This window comes from Mesoplodon densirostris, chromosome 2, assembly GCF_025265405.1.
Source record: "Mesoplodon densirostris isolate mMesDen1 chromosome 2, mMesDen1 primary haplotype, whole genome shotgun sequence".
Lineage (NCBI taxonomy): Eukaryota > Metazoa > Chordata > Mammalia > Artiodactyla > Ziphiidae > Mesoplodon > Mesoplodon densirostris.
In genome coordinates, this window is record NC_082662.1 from 98173417 (window position 1) to 98200768 (window position 27352).

The window sequence follows — 27352 nt, forward strand, 5'->3', positions numbered from 1 at the left end:
TAGGAAAAAGAGGAGGGATCTGCACTGCTCACTTGCCTTCCACCAAACCACTGTAAAGCAGGCAGCTACCTTCAATCCTGCATGAATAGGTTTTGGTAAAAGGGTGAGTCAGGTATTCTCTGTTGAAGCATAATGATGCTTTGCCACTGCTTGATATAACGTGAAATTAATAAATAATGAAAATATCTACTACACTGATTAGTATCACACCACCAAATACTCACAAGGCCAAGCTTTCTGGTTTCAATTAAAATCTTATTTAAGTATCTCCTAAAAACAGGATTGCTTTGACTTTCATAGTCTTTTATCTTCTGTTTTTCACACTCATCGATCTGTAACCACAAAATAAATACAACATTAGTTAGCGTCAAAGTTTAATGTAATAAGGGTCAAGTTTCTAGCCTAGTGGCCCCATCGAGATCAAAGTAAGGAGCTCGTTATTTTTTATCAAGCTTGATTAAAATGTAGATCTCACCTGCTTCCTGTGGGTTCTCTTTGCAAAGGGCAAGTAGGCCACAAATAAGCAACACATGTCCCACACTGCGCCCTAACTTTCAGTTTTCTTGCTGACTTTTGGCAATTTTAAAACTGAAGATCATGAAACAAGGAAGCAGAGATGACAAGCAGAACATCTGGACCAATCTGCCTCTTCCTGATTCCAAAGTAACGGTTTAACAAAGAAAGGAATGAAAGGAAAAAGGGGGGAACCCCAGAAAGAGAGGACAAAGAGAAACAGGGATAGCATGAAGCCCGAAAATGAAGGACATAGCAAAGATTTTCTTGAATGTGCATATTACTTTTGGCCTTTTATTAATTTTTCCTGCCAACTACTGATCACCCCTTACCATATGTCAGGAACCATGGCTTCTCCAGAGTGTCCTACACATGGCACCCCCTCTGCACAGAGTCTTTTATTAGAACAGACTTCCTCTGAAATTAGCTCTACAAACACCACAGTGGTCTAGTCTCTGAGGGAGGGTAGTGCACATCTTACAGACATTTAGAACCTGTGAAAAGTACTTTTTACTTGAGTGTGGACCACAAGTTGCATGGAGCACTGAAGTGGGCTTCAGATGATAAACATACAATAACTGAGCAGCACACACAGACTCAGGACAGAAAGACACTCAAGAAGTCACAGGGGGCTTCCCTGGTGGCGCAGTGGTTGAGAGTCCGCCTGCCGATGCAGGGGACATGGGTTCGTGCCCCGGTCCTGGAAGATCTCACATGCCGCGGAGCGGCTGGGCCCGTGATCCATGGCCACTGAGCCTGCACGTCCAGAGCCTGTGCTCCGCAACAGGAGAGGCCACAACAGTGAGAGGCCCGTGTACCGCAAAAAAAAAAAAAAAAAGTCACAGGGCAGTCTCCTCTGCTTTCAGGCAAGGTTTACAAACCCTAAAAATTTTTAGTTTCTTTTTAAGAGAAACAATTTTTTAAGAGAAACAATTTTTTAAAAACAAAGACTAAAGACTCCATTTTACCAATCATGTTGTTACAACGTTTGAACCAAAGTCACAAACAACGGAATGAAAAATTTCAGAAAAAAGGCATTTCTCCTTTTCCTAACATCCAGCCAAATTAATTCACTATACCACAAAATGCAGTTAAGACTGAAGCAAATTTTATCCAAGCATTTCTTTGCTAGCACTCGGGTGAGAAAACATTCACATTTGATAAGAACCACAAGCAGCTGCTTATAGATCTCGAATTCGGATATATCTGGATCTCAATTAAAAAGCCCTCCCAGTCTCTCAAGCTGGAAACCTCCTTCATTCACACTATCCTTCCCTATCGTTTTCCCCTCCTCCCTCAACCATCACAACTTGCTTATTCTACCACGGAAAAGCTGCACGCTTTCCTCTTCTCTTCACCCTGTCACTGGCTCAGTGGGAGCCTCCAGTGTCCCCGGACCTCTGCCATCCCCCCCATCCCAGCCCCCTGCCTCACAACCAACTGAGGTGGGTTCCCGCAGCATAACCTGTGTTCAAACTCCCCAGCAATCTTGACTTACTTCCTCTCTCATAAACTCTACTTCAGCCACATAAAGGACTGAATAAATGAATAGCTACCACACTCTAAATTATAATAATCCCTTATATTTATAAGAGCAACCATTATGCTTAGAAACTAGCAGTAGAGCCATTTCTTCATTGGCTACATTTGTTGTTACTACAGCCCAGCATTGCAACAAGTGATAGAGCATTACCTTGTCCCATTCCTTGACCCAAGAAATTTTCAGTCTGGTAAAGAAATAATTACAGCATAGTGAGGTGTCATTACAGCAAAATAAAAGTACTATTTTAAAAATCAAAGGCCAGAGTAACTAAAGAAAAAAAACCATATATATGTAAATTGTAGTTTAGATAGAAACACAAATAATGTTAGCAAAGATAGGAAAACAGAGAGCAATTTAACATACTATAAATAATACAAAAATCATGAATAAAAAAACCTAACCTTATGAGTTAAAGAATCAAGTCTGCTGTAACATTCTGACAATTCATCAGCATGTGATAAGTCAGGACTGACCTCTTCTTTCTCTGATATACCATACTTCACCTAAAGCAGAGGAGAGAGAGATTTTCTTTCTTTATAGTTCAGTTGTAAAAATAACCTACAGTTAATGAGACTAAAATTTTTACTTCATCATTTTATGGCTTTACTCATTATATTCCTCAACTGTATTAAACCACCAAAAAAGTAAGAGCCTCAAATTTATATACTAGCTAAGAACTAAAATCACATTAGTTTGCTTCTCGACGGGCTTTACATTCAAATTTGAAACAGAAATAAACAGGTGAGGTTGAAATCATCTTAGACTAGGAGGCAAGAAGACATTCTGCATGATTGCTAATCATTGATATAGGACTCTCATAGCTCTGTGAAAAACAATAACAAAAGTAGACTATTTCCATCACAGGACTGATAAGGTGTTATACACACATGCATTTTTTTAAATACCTGAGATTTTCTCATTGTTCCTGAAGCGGCATCATAGTTAAGCATGTCTGTGGGATCAATCCAGTCATCATCATGAGCATAAGCAGTTATCAGCCACAGACATTCACAAAAGAGCAGAGAACACAGCATCCTGCATGAAAGCTACAAAAATTAATAGATATAGTGAAGTATGATTACTTTTGGAGGAAACTGTTTTAATAAAAACAATCTACTTCCTTCTAGTGTTAAGATAATGCTTTCTTAATAATAACTGAAATAAAAATACTCAGTAAAGTGGTATTCGCATAAAAACACATACACACATGCACACATATTCTCACTGAGACAAAAAGTATACATAAGATTTTCTAAGTGATTCAGCAATTCCACTTCTAGGTATATCTCCAAGAGAAATGAAAATATACATCAACATAAAAACTTGTACACATTTATAGTTGCATTATTCACAATAGCCAAAAAGGAGAAACAACCCAAATGTCCCTAAACTGATGAAAGAGTACCATACAGTGGAATATTATTAGGCCATAAAAAGGAATGAAGTATTGATACATGCTACAACATGGATGAATCTTGAAAACATCATGCCATGTGAAAAAAAACCAGTCACCAAAACCCATATATGATTCCATTGATACAAAATGTCCAGAATAGGCAAATCTATGGAGATTGGTAGGTGTGTAAGTTTGAGGATATAATAAGGGACAGAGGGGTGGTAGTTAAATGGTACAGGGTTTCTTTTTTTTTGACTTAAGTATAGTTGATTTACAATGTTGTGTTAGTTTCTGCTGTACAGCAAAGTGATTCAGTTATACATATGTATACATTCCTTTTTATATTCTTTTCCATTATGGTTTATCACAGGATATTGAATATAGTTCCCTGTGCTATACAGTAGGATCTTGTTATTTATCCGTTCTATATATAATAGTTTGTGTCTGCTAACCCCAAACTCCTAAACCATCCCTGCCCCACCCCTTGGCAACCACAAGTCTGTTCTCTATGTCTGTGAGTCGGTACAGACTTCTTTGGGTTTTTTTTTCAATTTTATTTATTTATTTATTTTACTTTTGGCTGCATTGGATCTTCGTTGCTGCACACGGGCTTTCTCTAGTTGCAGTGAGCTGGGGCTACTCTTCACTGTGGTGTGCGGCCTTCTCATTGTGGTGGCTTCTCTTATTGTGGAGCATGGGCTCTAGGCGTGCGGGCTTTAGTAGTTGTGGCACGCAGGCTCAGCAGTTGTGGCTCACGGGCTCTAGAGTGCAGGCTCAGTAGTTGTGGCGCACACGCTTAGCTGCTCCGCGGCATGTGGGATCTTCTCAGACCAGGGCTCGAACCCACATCCCGTGCATTAGCAGGCGGATTCTTAACCACTCTGCCACCAGGGAAGTCCCCGGTACAGAGTTTTTGATGAAAAACTCTGATGAGAAGTTTTAGATTGTGATGAAAAACGATCTAAAATTAACTGTGGTAATGGTTGTACATATCTGTGAATATACTAAAAACTGCTGAATTGTACAATTTAAATGGGTGAATTGTACAGTATGTGAATCATTTCTCAGTAAAACTGTTTTAAAGAAAACAGGTATTTGAAGCAAACCCTCCCCATCCCCCATTTTTTTTAAACAAATGGGAAATTTTTTTTAATTTTTGAGTTTTATTTTATTTATTTTTTATACAGCAGGTTCTTGTTATCTATTTTATACGAATTAGTGTATATATGTCAATCCCAATCTCCCAATTCATCCCACCTCCCCCCACTTTCCCCCCTTGGTGTCCATACATTTGTTCTCTACATCTGTGTCTCTATTTCTGCCTTGCAAACCGGTTCATCTGTACCATTTTTCTAGATTCCGCATATGTGCATTAATATATCATATTTGTTTTTCTCTTTCTAACTTCACTCTGTATGACAGTCTCTAGGTCCATCCACATCTCTACAAATGACCCAATTTCGTTCCTTCTTATGGGTGAATAATATTCCATTGTATGTATGTAACAAATGGGAAATTTAAAAGGTGCAAAATTAAGATTCAAATGATGTGACTGTACTCTCAAACAGAGAAAACATCCTGCTTCGTCTAAGCCTCTGCATAAACACCCTCAAATCGTTTCAACACAGTATCTCCTCTATTCAAGTGTTCAACACAGTAGTCATTAGCCACATGTGGCTACTGAAATTTAAATTAATTAAAATTCAGTTACATTGGGCTTCCCTGGTGGCGCAGTGGTTGAGAGTCCGCCTGCCGATGCAGGGGACACGGGTTCGTGCCCCGGTCTGGGAGGATCCCACATGCCGCGGAGCGGCTGGGCCCGTGAGCCATGGCCGTTGGGCCTGTGCGTCCGGAGCCTGTGCTCCGCAACGGGAGAGGCCACAACAGTGAGAGGCCCATATACCGCAAAAAAAAAAAAAAAAAAAATTAAGTTACATTGAAAATCAGTTCCTCATTCTCACTTAGCTGCATTTCAAGTGCTCAGTTGTCACATACGGCTAGTGGCTACCAAACTGGACAGCGCAGATACAGAATACTTCCATCACTGCAGAATGTTCTGTCAGACAGCCTCTCTTACACCTACTCTGAATATGGATCAGGTAAGGGATTTCCAAGATGAGAATGCCCTGGGCCCGGCCCACAAATGGCTTACACTCTAGCTGCAGGAATAAAAGTAACTCCAGGCTAAACTAAACACTCTTTTGTGTTCCTGGTGTGCTCTGTTTCTTCTTCTAGAGTATCACACACTGAAATTAACCACTTACTGGTCAGTCTCATCCCTTAGCACCGTGGCTCTCAGTCTTGGCTGTGCATTAGAATCACCTGGGAAGCTTCTCAATCCTCCCATCTGCTGGCCACATCCCAAGCCAACTGAATCAGAATCTCCAGGCGAGGGACCCAGGCACTGGGATTTTTAAAGCTCCCCACCGGGTTCCATCACACAATGAAGGTAGAAAACCACTGCACTGAAACGTGAACTTTTCCAGGGAAGGTAACATCTTACTCAAGTCTAAATTCACCTTCCCAATGCCCTCTCCATCTTGCCCCCTCCACCTCTCCAAGCCCAACACTCAGCCCAGTGGCCAGCAAGTGAAAGACATTCAGCAAATGTTTGTTAAGCCACAAATGAAAATGATCAAACCTCAGCAGGGATTCAAAGGGTTTTAGGGGCTCACAGGATGAAGAAGCACATCTGACTGGGAGAAACTGGGAAGATTTCATGGAGGAATGGGCATGGGAAATGGACTTTGAAGTATGGGCAACATTCTAAGAGTACGAGATGAGGGAGGCAGAGACAGAGAGGAAAATGTACTCCTCAGAGACTGGAAACACGAGGGTGGACGTGGTGGAACACAGAGGTGGAGGGGTGGCTGTGATGACTTTGCAAAAGTAAAAACGCTTATGACTAACTTCACGGGCTAACAATAGCTTTCAAGGGTGATGGGAACTACATTCTGGGAAGATGAGACTAGCATTAAATGTACACTCAGAGAGGTCAACAAGGAGGCTTGAGTAGAAAAAGGAGTTGGTCTGAAAGAGTGATGTCGATGAGAACAGAAAGAACCCACTGGACATGTTTTAAAGATTAATTCTACAGACCTCAGCAACTGAATGCACAGAGAAGGAAAGAAAGAGAACGATGGCAGACATGACTCCAAGGTTTTAAGGCCCACCAACAACAAACGTGGTGCTACCGTTAACTTAAAACGGAAATTCAGAACGAGAATAAGGTTTTGGGAGAACGTTCAGCACTCCTTTGTTCAACGTTTACAAAATACCTGCTGGATACTGGGCACTGTCGTAAGTGACAGGGCTACCAGGAAACTAGACTAGCCAGGTCTTCTTTAAGAAACCTACACTCTAGTGGGGGATGACAATGAATTGGCAAAAATGGATTCAATGCTCCAACCAAAAGACATAGACTGACTGAATGGATCCAAAAACAAGACCCGTATATATGCAAGAGACCCACTTCAGACCTAGGGACACATACAGATTGAAAGTCAGGGGATGGAAAAAGATATTACATGCAAATGGAAATCAAAAGAAAGCTGGAGTAGCAATTGTCATATCAGACAATATAGACTTTAGAATAAAGACTATTACGAGAGACCAAGAAGGACACTACATAATGATCAAGGAATCAATCCAAGAAGAAGGTATAACAATTGTAAATATTTATGCACCCAACATAGGAACACCTCAATATATAAGGCAAATGCTAACAGCCATTAAAGGGGAAATCGACAGTAACACAATCATAGTAGGGGATTTTAACACCCCACTTTCGCCAATGGACAGATCAACAAAAATGAAAATAAATAAGGAAACACAGGCTTTAAATGACACATTAAACAAGATGGACTTAATTTATATTTATAGGACATTCCATCCAAAAACAACAGAATACGCTTTCATCTCAAGTGCTCATGGAACATTCTCCAGGACAGATCATATCTTGGCTCACAAATCAAGCCTTGGTAAATTTAAGAAAATTGAAATCATATCAAGTATCTTTTCTGACCACAATGCTATGAGACTAGATATCAATTACAGGAAAAAATCTGTAAAAAATACAAATACATGGAGGCTAAACAGTATGCTACTAAATAACCAAGAGGTCACTGAAGAAATCAAAGAAGAAATCAAAAAAGACCTAGAAACAAATGACAATGAAAACATGAGGACCCAAAACCTATGGGATGCAGCAATACCAGTTCTAAGAGGGAAGTTTACAGCAATACACTGCTACCTCAAGAAACAAGAAACATCTCAAATAAAGAGCCTAATCTTACACCTAAAGCAATTAGAGAAAAAAGAACAAAAAACCCCAAAGTTAGCAGAAAGAAAGAAATCATAAAGATCAGATCAGAAACAAATGAAAAAGAAATGAGGGAAACAATAGCAAAGATCAGTACAACTAAAAGCTGGTTCTCTGAGAAGATAAACAGAATTGATAAAACATTAGCCAGACTCATCAAGAAAAAAAGGGAGAAGACTCAAATCAACAGAATTAGAAATGAAAAAGGAGAAGTAACAACTGACACTGCAGAAATACAAAGGATCATAAGAGATTACTACAACCAACTATATGCCAATAAAATGGACAACCTGGAAGAAATGGACAGATTCTTAGAAAAGCACAACCTTCCGAGACTGAAACAGGAAGAAATAGATAATATAAGCAGGCCAATCTCAAGCACTGAAATTGAAACTGTGATTAAAAATCTTCCAACAGGGCTTCCCTAGTGGCACAGTGGTTGAGAGTACACCTGCCAATGCAGGGGACACAGGTTCATGCCCTGGTCCAGGAAGATCCCACATGCTGCGGAGCAGCTAGGCCCATGAGCCATGGCTGCTGAGCCTGTGCATCCAGAGCCTGTGCTTCGCAACGGGAGAGGCCACAACAGTGAGAGGCCCGCGTACCACAAAAAAAAAAAAAAAAAAAAAAAAAAAAAGTCTTCCAACAAAAGCCCAGGACCAGATGGCTTCACAGGCGAATACTATCAAACATTTAAAGAAGAGCTAACACGTATCCTTCTCAAACTCTTCCAAAATATAACAGAGGGAGGAACACTCCCAAACTCATTCTACGAGGCCACCATCACCTTGATACCAAAACCAGACAAGGATGTCACAAAGAAAGAAAACTACAGGCCAATATCACTGATGAACATAGATGCAAAAATCCTCAACAAAATACTAGCAAACAGAATCCAACAGCACATTAAAAGGATCATACACCATGATCAAGTGGGGTTTATTCCAGGAATGCAAGGATTCTTCAATATACGCAAATCAATCAACGTGATACACCATATTAACAAACTGAAGGAGAAAAACCATATGATCATCTCAATAGATGCAGAGAAAGCTTTTGACAAAATTCAACACCCATTTATGATAAAAATCCTGCAGAAAGTAGGCATAGAGGGAACTTTCCTCAACATAATAAAGGCCATATATGACAAACCCACAGCCAGCATCGTCCTCAATGGCGAAAAACTGAAACCATTTCCACTAAGATCAGGAACAAGACAAGGCTGCCCACTCTCACCACTCTTATTCAACCTAGTTTTGGAAGTTCTAGCCACAGCAATCAGAGAAGAAAAGGAAATAAAAGGAATCCAAATCGGAAAAGAAGAAGTAAAGCTGTCACTGTTTGCAGATGACATGATACTATACATAGAGAATCCTAAAGATGCTACCAGAAAACTACTAGAGCTAATCAATGAATTTGGTAAAGTTGCAGGATACAAAATTAATGCACAGAAATCTCTGGCATTCCTATATACTAATGATGAAAAATCTGAAAGTGAAATCAAGGAAACACTCCCATTTACCATTGCAACAAAAAGAATAAAATATCTAGGAATAAACCTACCTAAGGAGACAAAAGACCTGTATGCAGAAAATTATAAGACACTGATGAAAGAAATTAAAGATGATACAAATAGATGGAGAGATGTACCATGTTCTTGGATTGGAAGAATCAACATTGTGAAAATGACTCTACTACCCAAAGCAATCTACAGATTCAATGCAATCCCTATCAAACTACCACTGGCATTTTTCACAGAACTAGAGCAAAAAATTTCACAATTTGTATGGAAACACAAAAGACCCCAAATAGCCAAAGCAATCTTGAGAACGAAAAATGGAGCTGGAGGAATCAGGCTCCCTGACTTCAGACTATACTACAAAGCTACAGTAATCAAGACAGTATGGTACTGGCACAAAAACAGAAAGATAGATCAATGGAACAGGATAGAAAGCCCAGAGATAAACCCACGGACATATGGTCACCTTATCTTTGATAAAGGAGGCAGGAATGTACAGTGGAGAAAGGACAGTCTCTTCAATAAGTGGTGCTGGGAAAACTGGATAGGGACATGTAAAAGTATGAGATTAGATCACTCCCTAACACCATACACAAAAATAAGCTCAAAATGGATTAAAGACCTAAATGTAAGGCCAGACACTATCAAACTCTTAGAGGAAAACATAGGTAGAACACTCTATGACATAAATCACAGCAAGATCCTTTTTGACCCACCTCCTAGAGAAATGGAAATAAAGACAAAAATAAACACATGGGACCTAATGAAACTTAAAAGCTTTTGCACAGCAAAGGAAACCATAAACAAGACCAAAAGACAACCCTCAGAATGGGAGAAAATATTTGTAAATGAAGCAACTGACAAAGGATTAATCTCCAAAATTTATAAGCAGCTCATGCAGCTCAATAACAAAAAAATAAACAACCCAATCCAAAAATGGGCAGAAGACCTAAACAGACATTTCTCCACAGAAGATATACAGACTGCCAACAAACACATGAAAGGATGCTCAACATCTTTGCTCATTAGAGAAATGCAAATCAAAACTACAATGAGATATCATCTCACACCAGTCAGAATGGCCATCATCAAAAAATCTAGAAACAATAAATGCTGGAGAGGGTGTGGAAAAAAAGGAACACTCTTGCACTGCTGGTGGGAATGTGAATTGGTACAGCCACTATGGAGAACGGTATGGAGGTTCCTTAAAAAACTACAAATAGAACTACCATATGACCCAGCAATCCCACTACTGGGCATATACCCTGAGAAAACCATAATTCAAAAAGAGACATGTACCAAAATGTTCATAGCAGCCCTATTTACAATAGCCCAGAGATGGAAACAACCTAAGTGTCCATCATCGGATGAATGGGTAAAGAAGATGTGGCACGTATATACAATGGAATATTACTCAGCCATAAAAAGAAATGAAATTGAGCTATTTGTAATGAGGTGGATGGACCTAGAGTCTGTCATACAGAGTGAAGTAAGTCAGAAAGAGAAAGACAAATACTGTATGCTGACACATATATATGGAATTTAAGAAAAAAAAATGTCATGAAGAACATAGGGGTAAGACAGGAATAAAGACACAGACCTACTAGAGAATGGACTTGAGGATATGGGGAGGGGGAAGGGTAAGCTGTGACAAAGTGAAAGAGCGGCATGGACATATATACACTACCAAACGTAAGGTAGATAGCTAGTGGGAAGCAGCCGCATAGCACAGGGAGATCAGCTCGGTGCTTTGTGACCGCCTGGAGGGGTGGGATAGGGAGGGTGGGAGGGAGACGCAAAAGGGAGGGGATATGGGAACATATGTATATGTATAACTGATTAAATTTGTTATAAAGCAAAAAATAAAAAAAAAAACCTTGAGCTCTGCTACAGGCCAATAGAAAAAAAAATTTCAGATAGTGATAAGTCATATAAGGAAAATAAAACAAGACAATGGTGTAGATGGATTAGGTAATGCTGGGTATTTTACAGAAGGCCTCTGAGGAGATGAAACATGGCCTCAAATTCTCTATTATTTCCCGCACTGAGAGATGGAGTTTATTTCCTTTCCTCCTAAATCTGGGCTGGCCATGTGACCAGCCAAAATACTGTGGTAGAAGTAATGCTGTGTTGGTTCTGGGCCTGGCCTAACCTAAACCAGGATCAGCTGCTTCTACTTTATCACTCTGGAACACCTGCTTTTGGGACACCCTCTTGGAACTCAGCCACCACGCTTTGAGAATGCCAAGTCACCTGGAGACACCACGTGCAGGGGCACCCTGAGCTCCCAGTTGGCAGCCAACATCAACGACCAGCCATGTGGGTGAGCCTTCTAGGTGGTTCCAGTCCAATCCCTTTGTAACTGACCTCGTGATCCTGCCAACATCATGTGGAAAAAAATAACTACCCAGCTGAGCTCAGTCAAGCCCCACAAGCCACGGAATCATGAGAGATGATAAAATGGTTGTTGAAAGCCCCTAAACTTTGGGGTGGTTTGTTACACAGTGGTAGATAACCAACAACATTTAAACAGAAAAATGATAAGCTAACCTTAGGAAGATTTAGGAAAAGAAAACCCAGAGAGAGGGCATAGCAAGCATAAAGGCCCAAGCAGGGATTATGTTTGAAGCATTCAAAGAATGGGCAAGAAGGCCAGAACAACTGGGTCCTGGGAATGAGTTGGAGGGGAGAAGGGGAATAGGCCACAGTAATGAGTGTGGTTTTTACTCTAAGTGTAATAGGAAGCCACCCACTAGAGTTTTTTTTTTTTGAATTTTTGAATTTTATTTTATTTTTTTATACAGCAGGTTCTTATTAGTTATCCATTTTACACCCATCAGTGTATACATGTCAATCCCAATCTCATAATTCATCACACCACCCCACCAACCCCCTGCCACTTTCCCCCCTTGGTGTACATACGTTTGTTCTCCACATCTGTGTCTCCACTAGAGTTTGAGCACAGACGTGATAGAATCTGGGTTACATTCTAAAATGACTGGGCCTGCTATGTGGAGGCTGGAAGAGAAGAGCAAAAGCAAGAGACTAGAAAGAAGGATTTTCAGTAGTCCAGTTGAGAGATGAAGGTGGCACGAACTAAGACAGTAACAAAGGTGATGATAAATGATAACATTTTAAAATTTGAGGTAGACATTACCACATGTGGTGAAGACCAGCTAACAGATCACCAAGCACATTCCATCTTCTTCCTTCTGGACACATGGTAACTACACATCCCAGCCTGTCCTCCAGTTAAGTATGTGACAATTAAGTCCTGGCCAGCGCAACAGCAGTGGAAGGGATATGCAACACATCCATGAAAGCGTCCCACACGTGACCCTCCATAAGCTGGCCCCCTCAACCATCAGGGAATGGGGAGGACACTGAGCCCTAGAGGAGGGCGGCCAAACTAAAGGAGCTGGGACCCTAAATGACCACATGCAAGGCCACCTACTAAGTGGGAACATGTTTTTTGACTTTCATGTGAACAAAAATACATTTCTTTTATGGTAAGCCCTGAGATTTGGGGGTTTGTTTTTTTAACACCATCTTGTGCTACCCTAACTAATGCAGAAATACACTGCAGAAATTGCTGGTAAACTGGATGTAAGAAGTAAGGACAAGAAAAGATTCGGGATGACATCAGGTTTGTGACCAGGGTAACCGGGAGAATGGGAAAGACTGAGGGACACTCAGGTGAGCAGATAGCAAGTTCTGACATATCAAGAGTTCTGTTTTAGACACAGTACACTTCAGATGCCTACTAATATCAAAGTGGAGATGTCTAATCCACAGTATGGAGCTAAGGAGAGGAGTGGGGCTACAGAAACACAGTTGGGAGCCATCAGGATGTAGATGAGGTTTAAAGCCACAGACTGGATAAGATCGCCGTAAGATCCATTAAGAAGATAAAAGACCGAATCCTAGGGCATGCCAACACTTGGAGGTCAGAAAGAAGAGGGGGAACTGACGAGACACTGTCAGTGAGTACTAGTAAGGCAGGAAGAAAACCAGGAGAGGCTGGTATTCCAGAAGCCATGTGAAGAAAGAAGGGAACAGATAACTATATCAAACGCTGCTGAAAGATCAGGTGATCAGAGGGCAGCAAACTGACCACTGGATTTGGTACAGCAGTTTTTAACAAAGTGTTAGGGACAAGAGCCTGACAGGAATAAAGGAAGAATTCAGGTAAAGGTTTGGGGTTAAGATGACATAGTAACTCCATGCTCCAAAGCACTCCCCGGACTCCTACTTCTGGCCAAGATGGAGTAACAGGGACCAGATTTACCTTCCTGCCTGAACAACCAAGAAAGAACCCTGCATAAAATATATGAGATGGTTTTCAAGAAACTGGACACCAGGCAAGAAAGAATGGTGGTCCTTGAAAGATGGGAAACAAACATGGACAGCCCTTTCACTGCCCCAGGCTACTGTCTTAAGTAACCATGGGCACCCAGAGGGGAAATTCAGGGAGAGCCCAGGAGCTGGGATCCTTGAGGAGATGGAGTTGAGTCTGGAGAAATCAAGGCAGCTGGAGTTCAGAAGGGAAATTTGCATAGAGACAGACCTGCAGAGGTCTGCAAAGGGTCCCTATTACTCCATCTTGGCCCCAGCTCCTTCAAACACCCTTGAAATTTCCTGAGTGATAGGACTGTCTGTTATGCTAACGAGGTGCCTCATGGTGGGCTTCTAGATAGCTTCAGGTTGGGGAACGGTCATCCAAAAGACCAAGCACATGATTAGAGGGTTGGAACTTTCAGCCATCCAACCTCTGGGGATGAGAGGGCAGCTGGAGATTGAATTCAATCATGTGGCCAATGAATCAATCATGCCTATGGACTGAAACCCTGATAAAAACTCTGGACACTGAGGCTCAGAGGAGCTTCCCGGCTGGTGACACACTGATGTGCTGAGATGGTGACACACCTGGATTCCATGAGGACACAAAAGCTCTGCGTTCTCCCCCCCAGACTTTGCCCTATATGTCTCTTCATTTGGCTGGTCTTCATCTATAGCCTTTATAATAAAACCATTAACTGTAAAACTTACAGTGAGTGGTTCTAGTGAATTACCCAATCTGATGAGGCCATGGGAAGCCCTCAATCTACAGCCAGTTGGTCAGAAGTACAGGGGGCCCCCAAGACATGCATCTGATGTGGGGAAAGTCTTGTAAAGGACTTTGCCCTTAACTTGTGGGGTGTGCAGTAACTGGATAGTTAGGGTCAGAATTGAACTGAATTGGAGGACACAGTCTGTATCAGAGGAATTGGTATGAGAACAGACTCCCTTGAATATTCAGCACCACACTGATCAGTGCACACATAGGAGGAAAGTACCTGAGGCATGAGAAAGAATCATGGAAAAGATTCAATTCAAAAACAAAGAGTAAAAATTAATAAATTAGAAAACATGTAGTAGAGAAGATAACAAAACCAAAACTTGGTTCTTTGAAATGATGAATAAAATTGATAAACCTATAGTAAGATTAATGAAGAAAAAGAGAAGGCCCCCAAAACCAATATCAAGAATGAAACAGGATAAATTCATTCATGGTTAAAACAAAACACTTAGCAAACCAGGAATAAAAGAAAACTTTGTCATAGTACTACAGCAAGCATCACACTTGGTGGTAAATATTGCAACCCTTCCCTCTGAGATCAAGAATGAGATAAGGGAGAAGGTACTGGAGGGCTTCTGAGACTATGGCAATGTTCTACTCCTTAACCTGGATGGTAGTTACATAGGTGCTTGCTTTTTAATAATTTGCTAAGGTGAACATGTGTATTTTACACACTTTCCTGTATGTATATTTCACATTTTACAAAAGGTTTTTTTCCCCCCATGGGAAAGACCAATTAAGATATAGTTATGCTTATTTGCAAGGAAGAAATAGAGACACAGATGTAGAGAATAAACTTATGGACACCAAGGGGGGGAAACAGGGGTAGGATGAATTGGGAGATTGGGACATATATACACTACTATGTATAAAATAGATAACAAGAACCTACTGTATAGCACAGGGAACTCTACTCAGTGCTCTGTGGTGACCTAAACGGGAAGAAAATCTAAAAGAGAGGGGACACATGTATACGTTTAACTGATTCGCTTTGCTGTACAGCAGAAACTAACACAACATTGTAAAGCAACTATACTCCAATGAAAATTAATTTTAAAAAAGTATTGTTACAGTCTAAACTGCATCCCTCCACCAAATTCATATGTTGAAGTGCTAACCCCCAGTTCTTCAGAATACTGTATTTAAAGGCAGGATCTCTAAACAAGTAACTAAGTTAAAAATGAGGTCATTAGCCCTAATCCAATATTACTCATGTCCTTATAAGCAGAAATTTGGACACAGGTCAGAGGGAAGATGATGTGAAGACACAGGGAGAAGATGGCCACCTGCAAACCACAGAGAGAGGTCACAGAGAAACCCACCCTGCTGACACCTTGATCTTGGACTTCCAGCCTCCAGAACTGTGAGAAAATTAATTTCTGTTGTCTAAGCTGCCCAGTCTGTGGTACTTCGTCAAGGTAGCCCTAGAAAACTGATACAAATTTCTTTAGACATAAAAAAAACTAATAAAGTCTACAACCCACAGACTCTTGATAGGTTAAAGAAGTTTAACCTCAATGAGGAAAGGTGTGAATAAAAGAAACAACAACGAGCATGGGAACTGATCAAGCATATCGATAAATTTAGTCAACAACTGATAGTTTTTTTAAAAAACCTAACTTTCTATGTTTAAAAATGTAAAGCCAAAATACTAGGTAACAATAATGGTGGGGAAGGCATCCTAAAATCCCTGTCATGCTCCAGAGATGCTTAGAAATACTGGATAACTGTATAATTTACTGGGGAAAAAAAAGAGTTAAGCTAAGGAATAAAGCCTTGAGAAGACCCAAATACAAAAGAAGAGAGTAAAGACTAATGAGAGTAATAGAAGGCAAGCTAAAAACATGCAAAGTGTTTTATGCAAGAGGGGCTTAATTTGAAGAAGGAGGTATTAGTCAACTATATTAAATACTTCAGAGAAACTGAGAAAAATAAAGTTTGAAAAAAGCCATCGGATAGGTTAATTAGTTGGTCATCTGTGAACTGACTTTCATAGAATGACAGGGAGAAGCCTAATTCTAAGCAGTTAAGAACTAAGTAGGTGAATAGAGAACAGACTTGTGGTTGCCAAGGGGGAGGGGGTTGGGGGAGCGATGGAGTGGGATGGTGGGGTTAGCAGATGTAAGCTATTACACATGGAATGGATAAACACCAAGGTCCTACTCTATAGCACAGAGAACTGTATTCAGTATCCTATGATAAACCATGATGGTAAAGAATATAAAAAAAGAATGTATATATATGTATAACTGAATCACTCTGCTGTACAGCAGAAATTAACATAACATTGTAAATCAACTACACTTCAATGAAAAAAAAAAAAAAGAACTAAGGAATTCCCTGGCGGTCCAGTGGTTAGGACTCTGCACTTTTTCACTGTGTGGGCCCGGGTTCAATCTCTGGTCGGGAACTAAGATCCTGTAAGACGCGTGGCGTGCCCCCCCCCCAAAAAAAGAACTAAATAGGTGACAAGGGGAGTGTCTGAACTGAGCAGAGACTAGGAAAAGATGGCAGTGTCTAAAATCAAGGCTACAGTTAAGGCTTTTCATAGGCAACAAGGTTTTACATGACTTCATCAATAGAAATGAATGAGGAAGGATGGAAATAAAGGTTCTAAAGCAAAAAGAAGAGAAGCTCAAAGTTCACATTACTGTTTGATATCAAGAGGATACTGAAAAAGACCACTGGAAAGCCCAGAGTGTCCCTGTGCACGCAGAGGCTGGGATGGAGAATGGAGATGTGGAAAAACAGCACTAAAGGGAGCATTCCACAAAGGGAGATAAATCAAAAGCCTGTCAAGCAGCTGAGTTTTGACTATGACCCCCACAAAGTCACGCTATTGGCAACTATGCTATTTTCTCCAATAATGATCAGCAGATCCAGGGGTAGGGTTTAGCAATGCAGAAATGATGGAAGACCAGGAGGTGATGCAGAATAGTGAAATCAGCTGCAAAGTCAAGGCCTCCTGACAAATCCCTGTGGTCAGTGATTTCTCCTTGAGAAATCCTTCAGATAATCTCACACTTCCTCCAAACAAAGCCACATCTAAACCTGGTGGAGATCTTGTTAAGAAACAGATTCTGATTCAGTAATCTGAGGTGGGCCTGAGATTCTGCATTTCTAACAAGCTCCTAGTGATGGCAGAGACACTGGCCCACAGACCACACTCTGAGTAGCAAAATGTTAAGGAAAAGTAACCATCCTATGTTGGTGTAATTCAGTGGTGGCACCTGTTATTCTACCATTTGTCAGTAATAGTCTCTCTCCCTTAGTTCTATTTTTTAATAATTTTTTCATCTATGTGTCTTTGACACTAATAATGTCAAAATTATTATATAATAGTAACTAGTGACTACTAGTGCGAATTACTATGTAATTTGATTACTACGTGCGAAACCCTGTTACGTGCATTCATTCATTTAATCCTCACAAGAACTCTTAGAAGTAGTACTATTATTATCTTCATTTTATAGATTAGAAAAACAAGTAACTTGCCCAAGGCCACTCAGCTATTAGGTGGTCAAACCCAGACTGGCTCTACCTAAAACTGCCTCTCCAGGGCAAGATGCTAGTGGCCCTGTGGGGCTCTTCTGAGAAGATGGAGAGGAGGAACTGCGGGATCCCCACCTCCACAAAGCAGGAAATACGGAGAATGGGCTTTAACAGGAGTTACTAGACTGGACAGCTACCAACAAAGACAGAGATCTCCAAGGAGACTGCCAGCCACTGAGTGGAAATCGGCACAAAGGAGACACATCTGATTTCAATGAATTTACACGTGAAATGAGTAAGACAAAGCTAACTTGGGTATTAGAGTCAACTTCTGTATTAACCTAGAAGTAGCCTGGCATAAAAGTCAGGGTCTTGCAATTTAGTTCGTGTGCGTTTGTGTAGTTTCCTGGAACCGTGGTTCTCAAACTTCAGAATATGCATTTCTAACGGTTCCTCGATGACTACGATGATGAGGCCAGTAATGGTGATAAGCTAGTCTGGGGACCACACCTTCATAACCACCATCATAGTGAAAATCGTCATTGTTTTTCACCACCCACTCATAAATATACATCTCTAACTTTTAACATTCAAATTAATTTGGAGTTTTTGAAAACAACTACAACCAAATCCTAGCCATTCTGCTGACGGTATTTGTTCAGATTGTACCTAAAGTTTTCAGAGATAACTGAAGCCAACAAAAGTCAACGTTCGCTCGCGTCTCGCTTTGCCCTTCTTGCCCCTTTTCCCTAGGCCGCTCTCTGAACGGCGTAAAGTAAGAGCAACCGCGTGGCACCCAGAGTTAAGACCGTCAACTGGCCGGGGAGATAAGGGGGAAGGTTTCTCGCTCATCCCGGTCTGCGCCGCCCTCCAAAGTCCCCCGCAGGCCCGGGCGAGCTCGGCCCCCGCCCGGACAGAGGTCCCGGCCTCCCCTGCGTCGCCGCCCGCGGGACCCGCCCAGGCCAAACCGCAGCCTCGCCCGCCGCACAAACACACCCGACCGGGCGGACTCACGTCTCTGGTCGTCAGCCTACCGCTCCGGGAAGACAAACACCTACCCGAGAGGCTGGAGAAGAAGGCGAGCCGCCCCCGGAGCCGCCGAGCACTTCAGCTGGGACCTGGCTCTCGCTCGTCCTCATCGACTCGCTCGGCCGGCAGCTGTACGTCCTTCCCGGGTGCGCAGCTGATTGGCCCGCCGAGGCGGCGGGGCCGGCCCCAGTAGGCTTGTTTTTAGGCCAGAGTTATTTTTACCCTCGTCAGCCGAACTCTGCAAGGGAAGGCTTACACGGAAGCCAAATATATAAAACGGATACGAAGCGTATTTTCTTAGTATCGGTTTATTTTATAAATTCTAGAATGTGTAACATTTGCAGTAAAACCCGGGAATCTATTTTGAGTATAATTTTTTAAATGGGACATAATGAATGACAAACAGTAGTTCTAAAGTATTGGGTACTGGGGAGGGGTGGGGGAGTGTACGCTATGTGGTAGTTGGAAATAGTAAGTTTTCTTTTGATTTTATCCCTTACTGGCCTTGGAAGCTCAGAAAAATTCTCCAAAGAGGAAATAATGAGTTTTACACACTTGGAAGAAATGAGAGGTGTACGCAAAAGTTATTGGCAGCAAGTTTAAAAGTGAGTTAAAATTTGGTATATCATATAGTACACTTGAGTGTGCGTGTTGCTTATCACAATTTTTTTAAATTAAAATACACCGGACAGGGACTTCCCTGGTGGTCCAGTGGGTAAGACTCCGTGCTCCCAATGCAGGGGGGCCAGATTGGATCTCTGGTCGGGGAACTAGATCCGGCATGCGTGCTGCAACTAAGAAAGTCCGCAGGCCATAGCTAAAAGATCCCGCATGCCACAACTAAGACCCAGAGCAACCAAAATAAATAAATAAATATTAAAAAAAAAATACACCTGACATAAAATTTACCATCTTAACCATTTTTAGGTGTACAGATGTCATTAAGTACATTCATAGCTGTGCAACCATCACCACCATCCATCTCCATGAATCTTTTCATCCTGCAAAACAAACTGTACACCGTAAACAATTCATTTCCTCCCTGCCCTAGCCACCTGCAATCACCAAAGATACTCTATAACTTCATATCTCTAGAACTCTGACTGCTCTAGGGTACCTCATACAAGTGGAATCATACAATATTTGTCTTTTGGTGACTGGCTTATTTCACTTAACATAATATCCTCAGGGATCATCCATGTTGTAACATATATCAAAATTTCCTTCCTTTTTAAAGGCTGAATAATATTCCATTGTATTGTATACCACAGTTTATCCATTTATCTGTTGGACTCCAGTTTCTTGCACAGTTTGGCTTTTGTGAGTAATGCTGCTATGAACATCAGTGTACAGTATCTTTTTGCGACACTGATTTCAATTATTTTGAGCATATATACCTAGAAGTGGGATTGCTGGATCAAACGGTAATTCTATTTTTAGCTTTTTGAGGGACCACTATACTGTTTTCCACAGTGGCTGCACCATTTTTTATTCCCACCAACAATGCACAAGAGTTCCAATTTCTCCACATGCATGCCAACACTTAGTTCTTTTGATAGCAGCCATCCTACTGGGTGTGCAGTGGTTTTCAACTGCATTTCCCTAATGATTAATGATATTGAGTATCTTTTCATGTGCTTATTGGCCATTTGTCTATCTTCTTTGGAGAAATGTCTATTAAAGTCCTTTGCCCATTTTTTAACCAGACTTTTTTTTTGGTTGTTGTTGAGCTGTAGGAGTTCTTTATATATTCTGGATATTAATCCTTTATCAGACATGATTTGCAAGTATTTTCTCTGATTTCATGGGTTGCCCTTTCACTGTTATGTCCTTTGGCTTATCACAATTATTAAAAAAATAATTAAACATTAAAAAATGAAACTTGGGGAATTCCCCAGCTGTCCAGTGGTTAGGACTTGGCATTTTCACTGCAGTGGCCTGGGTTCAATCCTTGGTCAGGGAACTAAGATCCTGAAAGCTGAGCAGCAGGGCCAAAAAAATTAAAAATAAAATTTTTTTTAAAAGTGTAATTTGAATCAGACCTCTGAAGCTTCTGCCAGGGAGAAGCCAAGAACTTCTACACTGCCCTCCCATCCCCAGTCTCCTTCCCTGAACCCCCAATAGAGGATTCAGAGATTATAGATACTTCAGTTCTCGTATCTTCTCTTTCACGTGAACCTCCAAGAATCTATTCACCTCCATGCAGAAGATAGTGTGGAGGCACAGGAAAAAGGACATATGTTACCAGACAGCTACTGAAATAAGTAAGATAAGTTCTAGTGCTTATATCTAATGTACTGCAAAGTACAAATACCCAACATATGGGAGGATCTTAAAGTTTTCTCCTTGACAGTGATGGAGGTAGAATACATAATTTTATGAACACTTTTTACCATGAAGTTGATCTGGTCTACATCAAGAAATTGCCTTTTTCTAGTTTTAAATTAACACTAATGGCCTGCTATAATATCTAAAATGTGTAAAACTAAGTATGAAAGTAAACTAAAGGAGACTGTGGCCTGTTTTTAGTAGAATTCCCTTCTGCATGCCTGAGAGGTAGGAAAACTGTACTGCTGAATATCCACAAGCTAATCATATTTTATTTCTAAAGTACTCGATTCAATGTATTTGTAGTCAGTTAGAATTTATATATTTTGCCCAGCTTTTATTAATTAACTTTTACAATATGTTCAGTATATATAGTTCTTTAGATAGTGAATAAAAGAGAAGACACACAAAAGACAGTTGCGAAGGATTGAAAAGTAAGTTACTATGAGAAATTTAAAAAGAAACTTAAGAAAGTGATTGTGGGGCTTCCCTGGTGGCACAGTGGTTGAGAGTCCGCCTGCCGATGCAGGGGACACGGGTTCGTGCCCCGGTCCAGGAAGATCCCACATGCCGCGGAGCAGCTGGGCCCGTGAGCCATGGCCGCTGGGCCTGCGCGTCCGGAGCCTGTGCTCCGCAACGGGAGAGGCCACAACAGTGAGAGGCCCGCCTACCGCAAAAAAAAAAAAAAAAAAAAAAAAAAGAAATTGATTGTGGGGTTCATCCACTGGACCACACTACTGCCAAGTAAGCTGGAAAAAACAACACTCTAAACTGAAAACCACAGACACTGAGGAACAGGAATAGTTTAAGGTGTCAAGAGGTCTTTATTGAAATAATAGCACAGTTACACTTCTAATACCCTTTCCACTTGTATACAATAGATTAAAAATGCTTGCTACATACAGTGCACAGACAGTTCAATAATTAGAACCAACTCAACTGCATTTGAAATAAATAAAATAGGCTATTTAATAATTTAAAGTAAAATTACTATACAATATGAAAATAAAGATACATAAATGTTAGGATCTACAATGCCATAGAAATAAAATCATTATTCTGCATTACACAAAACAGTGCAAGAAAAGAATCCGAATAAGCTTTTGGAGTGCAAAGTTTAAATTTTCCATTTTAAGTTATCATGCAGACATAGCATTTCAAGCCACGCTATAGTCTATGGCCAAGTTTTTAATTTTGAAAAGGAAAAATGCTAGCTGGTAAATTTACTGTACCATCAAGTGTTGCATCACATAACGCTGCTGCTCTGCCTACAGTACAGTTTAGAAGGGAGGTATCTTGTTGCATCCAAAAAATTGAAATTAACAAGTTTCTGAAGCAAACACGTTTACCTTTTAAGCCTGAAACAAAATAATGTGACAAAAGAGTAATTCTATCCCTGGGTTTAAGAAAAAAGAAAAGGCCTATACCACATAATGAACTAAGAAGCAGTTTTCCACGCATTTTTAAACTCCATAGTGATCCTTAGTTAAAACAACAATGTAACTCTGGGGAGACATAAAAAATTCTGATCTCTAGCTGACAAGTGATACAATATCATGGGATTGTGAGAAAAGCAAAAGTAATTTCTGAATATCTATGTTTAATCTGTGTAGAACTTGGTTGCATTACATGTAATAATACGCTTAAAGTATAGTTCAGTTTCAATGTGTATATAAAACTGTCATTTAGGCGAAGACCAAGGAATGCATTTAATACTAAACTGTAAACACATCGGCCACCTTGACTTAGAGTGCACACTGACAACATAAGAGCTCTTCCGCAGACTTTGGCAACAAGACTACATACAGCAGGTCACAGCAGCACGAGCTCACATGGAAGACTGAAAGCACTGCAGAATAACACCACCCAACAGCTCCTATCACAGGGGTACGTAGTAATAAGGGGCCTCCTCGTGCTAAGACACCTTCCAGGTCAGTCCGTGTTCTTCAAATTTGTAATGTTCACAACTCAGTAGTCTTAATTCTGTGCCCTCACTGCATAGACTGACATTGGCTGTACTCTATCCACTGTATGTCCAGAGGGTTACAGTTCTGTCTGCAGAGGACGACAGGAAGGAAAGATCCTGGGTGTGCCACCTGCACTGAATGACTTTGTCCTTGTGTTCCCCCACCACCATGATAGGAAGCTGTTTAGTGAGGTCTCCTAAATTAAAGAAAAGAGATTTGACTTACAGTACAAAATATGTATAGATTTCATAGACTTCCTATTACTTTAAGACATTACAGTATATAAAAGCCTAATACATTAATATAGTACACTGAAAAGTTTAAACAGTTTAAGTTACTGAAGATCTAATTATGGGAGCAGTATTTGGTAACATATACACAGCAACATTACACGGCTGCCACTCTCTCCTTGAAACTCTCTCCCCTTGATATCCCCCTGACTTCAGTGCCACTACACCTCAGCCTCCTTTGATGTTTGTCCTCTTCTTCCTGAGTTAAAGTTTGGTGAATCCCAACAGTCAGCCTTCAAATTTCTTGTTCCCTTTATACCTCATCTCCTATGAAATTTCACCTAGTACCATACTACCACAGCCATTTGTATACTTAAGATTCATGCACATTTCATCTCCAACCTTGACTTCTCACCTGAGCTCGACTAGTAGACCAACAGCTATCTGACATCTCACTTGACTGCCTTGACAGTCATCTTAAGTATAACTTGTTTAAAACAAACTCTTGATTTTCTTGCCTAAACCTGTTCCTCTCCCTGTCTTCCTCATCTCAACGGTACCATTTGCTTGCTCATGCCAAAAACCTAGGAATCAGCACTGATTCCTTTTTCCCTCACTCCCCAAACTTAACAGAAACAAACTAAAATACATCCGTAATTCAGTCACTTCTTACTACCTCCACCTTTACAACCCTAGTCCAGGCCACCATCATCTTCCACCTGAATTGGTCCAATCGCTTCCTCGCAGATATTTATACTTACACACTCTCCCTATAATTCAAAATTATTTTTAAAATTTACAGACCATATCACTCCCTATTTTAAATCGTCCAAAGGATTCCTATTATGCTTTTTAAAATGCCTACAAAACCCTGCCTCTGATTTATTCTCCTGCCTCTCTCTCCCTCGGTTCACTAAGTTCCAGCCACACTGGAACTTAGCAGTGTCATGAGCAAGCCAAATCCATTCCTGCCTCAGCACCTTGACCGTGCTATGGTCTGTTCCTAGGGTCCTGGCACAGCTTGTTCTTCTCACCAGGTCTCTGTGCAAATGGCACCTCGCTGGTGAGACCTACTCTAGCCTGTCCAGCACAGTCTTCCCCTAGCCACCCTGTCACTCTCTCCTGCCTTGCTAATCGTTTAACAGCACTTGCCAATACCTAAAATTACACTGTTTACTGGTTTGCTTTTTACTGACCTCTAAAATGTAAGCTCCATCAGGAAGAAAGTTACCTGTCTTATTCATCTCTCTGTCTGTCCCTAGTTGGTACACAGTAAATATTTGCTTAATGTATGTTTAAAAACAAAACTAGATACTGAAGATATAATTATACATACAGATTATACACTATGTTATTTTAAAGTAGCAGCAGGAGTATTGATACATAAATGTATATTTTAACATCTACCATCACTGAACTCAAAATGACTCAGTATAAAAAATGTTGATTCTTTTAAATACTGTAAAAACTATTTAACAATAAGACTATTTGCTCAATTTAATAATTTGTTACAATTCTTCTCAATACATTTACCAAGTAATTTGCTCAGCAGAAGCTACAAAACTAAAAGTTGAAAATGTTGTATAGTCAATCACACTAGATTAACATAAAAGAAAGATTCCAAATAGAATAGGAAAGACTAAAAAAAAGGAAAGAGGTCAATTTCCATCACCTTGTAGGTCTGTCACCTTTATTTTCATATCATAGGATCCTGTTAGCAAGTAGTGAGCTCCAGGAGAGAATCGAACAGAGCGAACATCACTGGAATGAGGGTGGTAACTTTGTACCATTCTTCCTCCTCTTATGTCATATAACATGCAGCTGGAATCTTCTTGTCCTGTGGCTAAGAGACGGCCACTGGGATCTACAGCTACAGATGCCACTGCACTGCCTGTATAGCAGGAGGAATGGAAGGTTCGATATGCAAAAATCAATATAGCTCAACTACAACAGCTACTTATGTTCACTGAACCATACACTAAAGATTTAATGTAGCTTATCAATACTGTTCCGTTATGGAAAAATCCAAACTGTCAACCAATAAATACTTGCATCCTTTTTTTAGAGGATATGTGAAGCAAGATTCTGTGAGAAATGAGAAAGCTCCTTTTTTTTGTCCTTTGGGGAGAACCCCCTGGAGCAGCATTACCTATAGTGCAATAGATGAGCCACTTTTCCTAATGCAGTGTTTTCACTACTGGGTAAGTGTCCAGAAATTCTCCCATACCCAGCTCAGAGTCTAGTTGGGGGAACAAAAGATTAAATAACAAAATATGTTTTAGGACACAGTGTGGGAAGTATCTCTAAGCAACATATGATTAACCGCCAACAGGAACTGAACAAAAAATAAGCTCTGAGTCTACAGGTTGGACCCTTGACCCTAGGCCACGGAATAATGCCTCCATGGGGGTGCAAACTGGTTCTCAGAGGACAAAAAAATCCTAAATATTAACAATGGTTTGTAACCCTTCGAAGTTCAGCCCTACCAAACCAAAATCTCATTCCTTAGTATTTAATTTCTTTTGTTAGGAAAAAATTTAATTTTGTTTTTCTCCTTAAGGAAAGCAATAATGATAAGGTTGAAGAGCACTACTCTAGACCAAAGTGGCCTGCGAAGACTTAACAGAAAAAAGGGATATAAGTTAGATCTTGAAGAATAGTAAACAGTATAAATAAGAGAGAATGTGTTTACATGTATTGCACATATATGTAATTAGAAATAATCTTTGCTTGAATTTTTGATAGAGAAAAGAAGAGGCTATCAGGAGGAATTACATGAGAAACTGTTTAAAGGAAAGGAATAAAAACGTTTAAGGATAGGTAGCTTAGTTTGACTGCAGTTACTTGCTTTCACAAGTTAACATAAAAGGTAGCTTGTAGCTGGGACATAAGGGCAGGTTAGGACCAGACCGTCAAGCATCTTGAAAGCCAAACTGCAGAGTGTGAGCTTGTTCCTGTACACAGCCCAACATCACTGCAGGTTTCTAAGCAAGAGATTTACATGATCCAAGGAGTGCTCTGGGAAGATTAATCTATGTGAAAATGTGTATCAAATTAAAATGGACAGACTATAGAAGGGAAACCACTGGAAGACAAGATAGAATAGTAGAATAATGAGAATAAGGGCCTGAATGATGACATGTAGACAGATTTCAGGAAAAAATTGAATAAAGAATCAACAGTCTTGTCAATTAACTGCCTGGATGGGGGCAAAAAAAGAAGTGAAAAATGAGCCCCAGATTTCAAATCTATGTACACAAGGAAATAAGAGAACCATTATCAAACACAGAGAAAATGGGAATAAGAGTGGATTTCCAGGGGAAATATAATGAGTTTAGCTTTACAAGTGCAAAGTTTATGGTGCCAACAGAAATCTAGGTTCATTTATTTTTATTTTTTATTATTATTATTATTATTTATTTTTTTGTGTGTGTGTGGTATGCGGGCCTCTCACTGCTGTGGCCTCTCCCGTTGCGGAGCACAGGCTCCGGACACACAGGCTCCGCGGCCATGGCTCGCGGGCCCAGCCGCTCCGCGGCATGTGGGATCTTCCGGGATCGGGGCACGAACCCGTGTCCCCTGCATCGGCAGGCGGACTCTCAACCACTGCGCCACCAGGGAAGCCCTAGGTTCATTTATTCAACAAAGTTATTAGATCACTACTCCCTTGGGCCAGGCACTATGGTAGATTTTAAATCTACTCTGAGAAATAAAACAGATATGACTGCTGCCTTTGTGAAACTTAAAAACTACTGAACGAGACCAGCAATAAACACACAAATATATAACTTTAAATAGTGATGAGAGGTATAAAGGAGATAAACAAGTTCGAAGATAGAAAATAATGGTAAGGTCCCAATTAAGGCAAAGAAGACCTTTCTGGCAATGTGCTAGT

General features: G+C 40.6%; 2 protein-coding genes across 5 annotated transcripts in view; both read right to left on the bottom strand.

The window, feature by feature from the left end:
* CLCC1 (chloride channel CLIC like 1) overlaps positions 1-19061 on the bottom strand; it is a 31794-nt gene extending 12733 nt beyond the window's left edge. For all 3 annotated transcript variants that reach the window (XM_060090212.1, XM_060090211.1, XM_060090210.1), the window contains exons 1-4: positions 18962-19061; positions 2962-3102; positions 2458-2559; positions 225-332 (exon numbers count right to left, since the gene is read on the bottom strand). In XM_060090212.1, the coding sequence (XP_059946195.1) occupies positions 225-332; positions 2458-2559; positions 2962-3102; positions 18962-19042 (432 nt within the window). In that variant the 5' untranslated portion in view covers positions 19043-19061. The remainder of the gene's footprint in view (positions 1-224; positions 333-2457; positions 2560-2961; positions 3103-18961) is intronic.
* Positions 19062-22064: 3003 nt separating this feature from the next.
* The window catches only part of WDR47 (WD repeat domain 47), a 56785-nt gene continuing 51497 nt past the window's right edge, over positions 22065-27352 (bottom strand). For both annotated transcript variants that reach the window (XM_060090214.1, XM_060090213.1), the window contains exons 14-15: positions 25130-25348; positions 22065-23423 (exon numbers count right to left, since the gene is read on the bottom strand). In XM_060090214.1, coding sequence (XP_059946197.1) covers positions 23281-23423; positions 25130-25348 — 362 coding nt within the window. In that variant the 3' untranslated portion in view covers positions 22065-23280. The remainder of the gene's footprint in view (positions 23424-25129; positions 25349-27352) is intronic.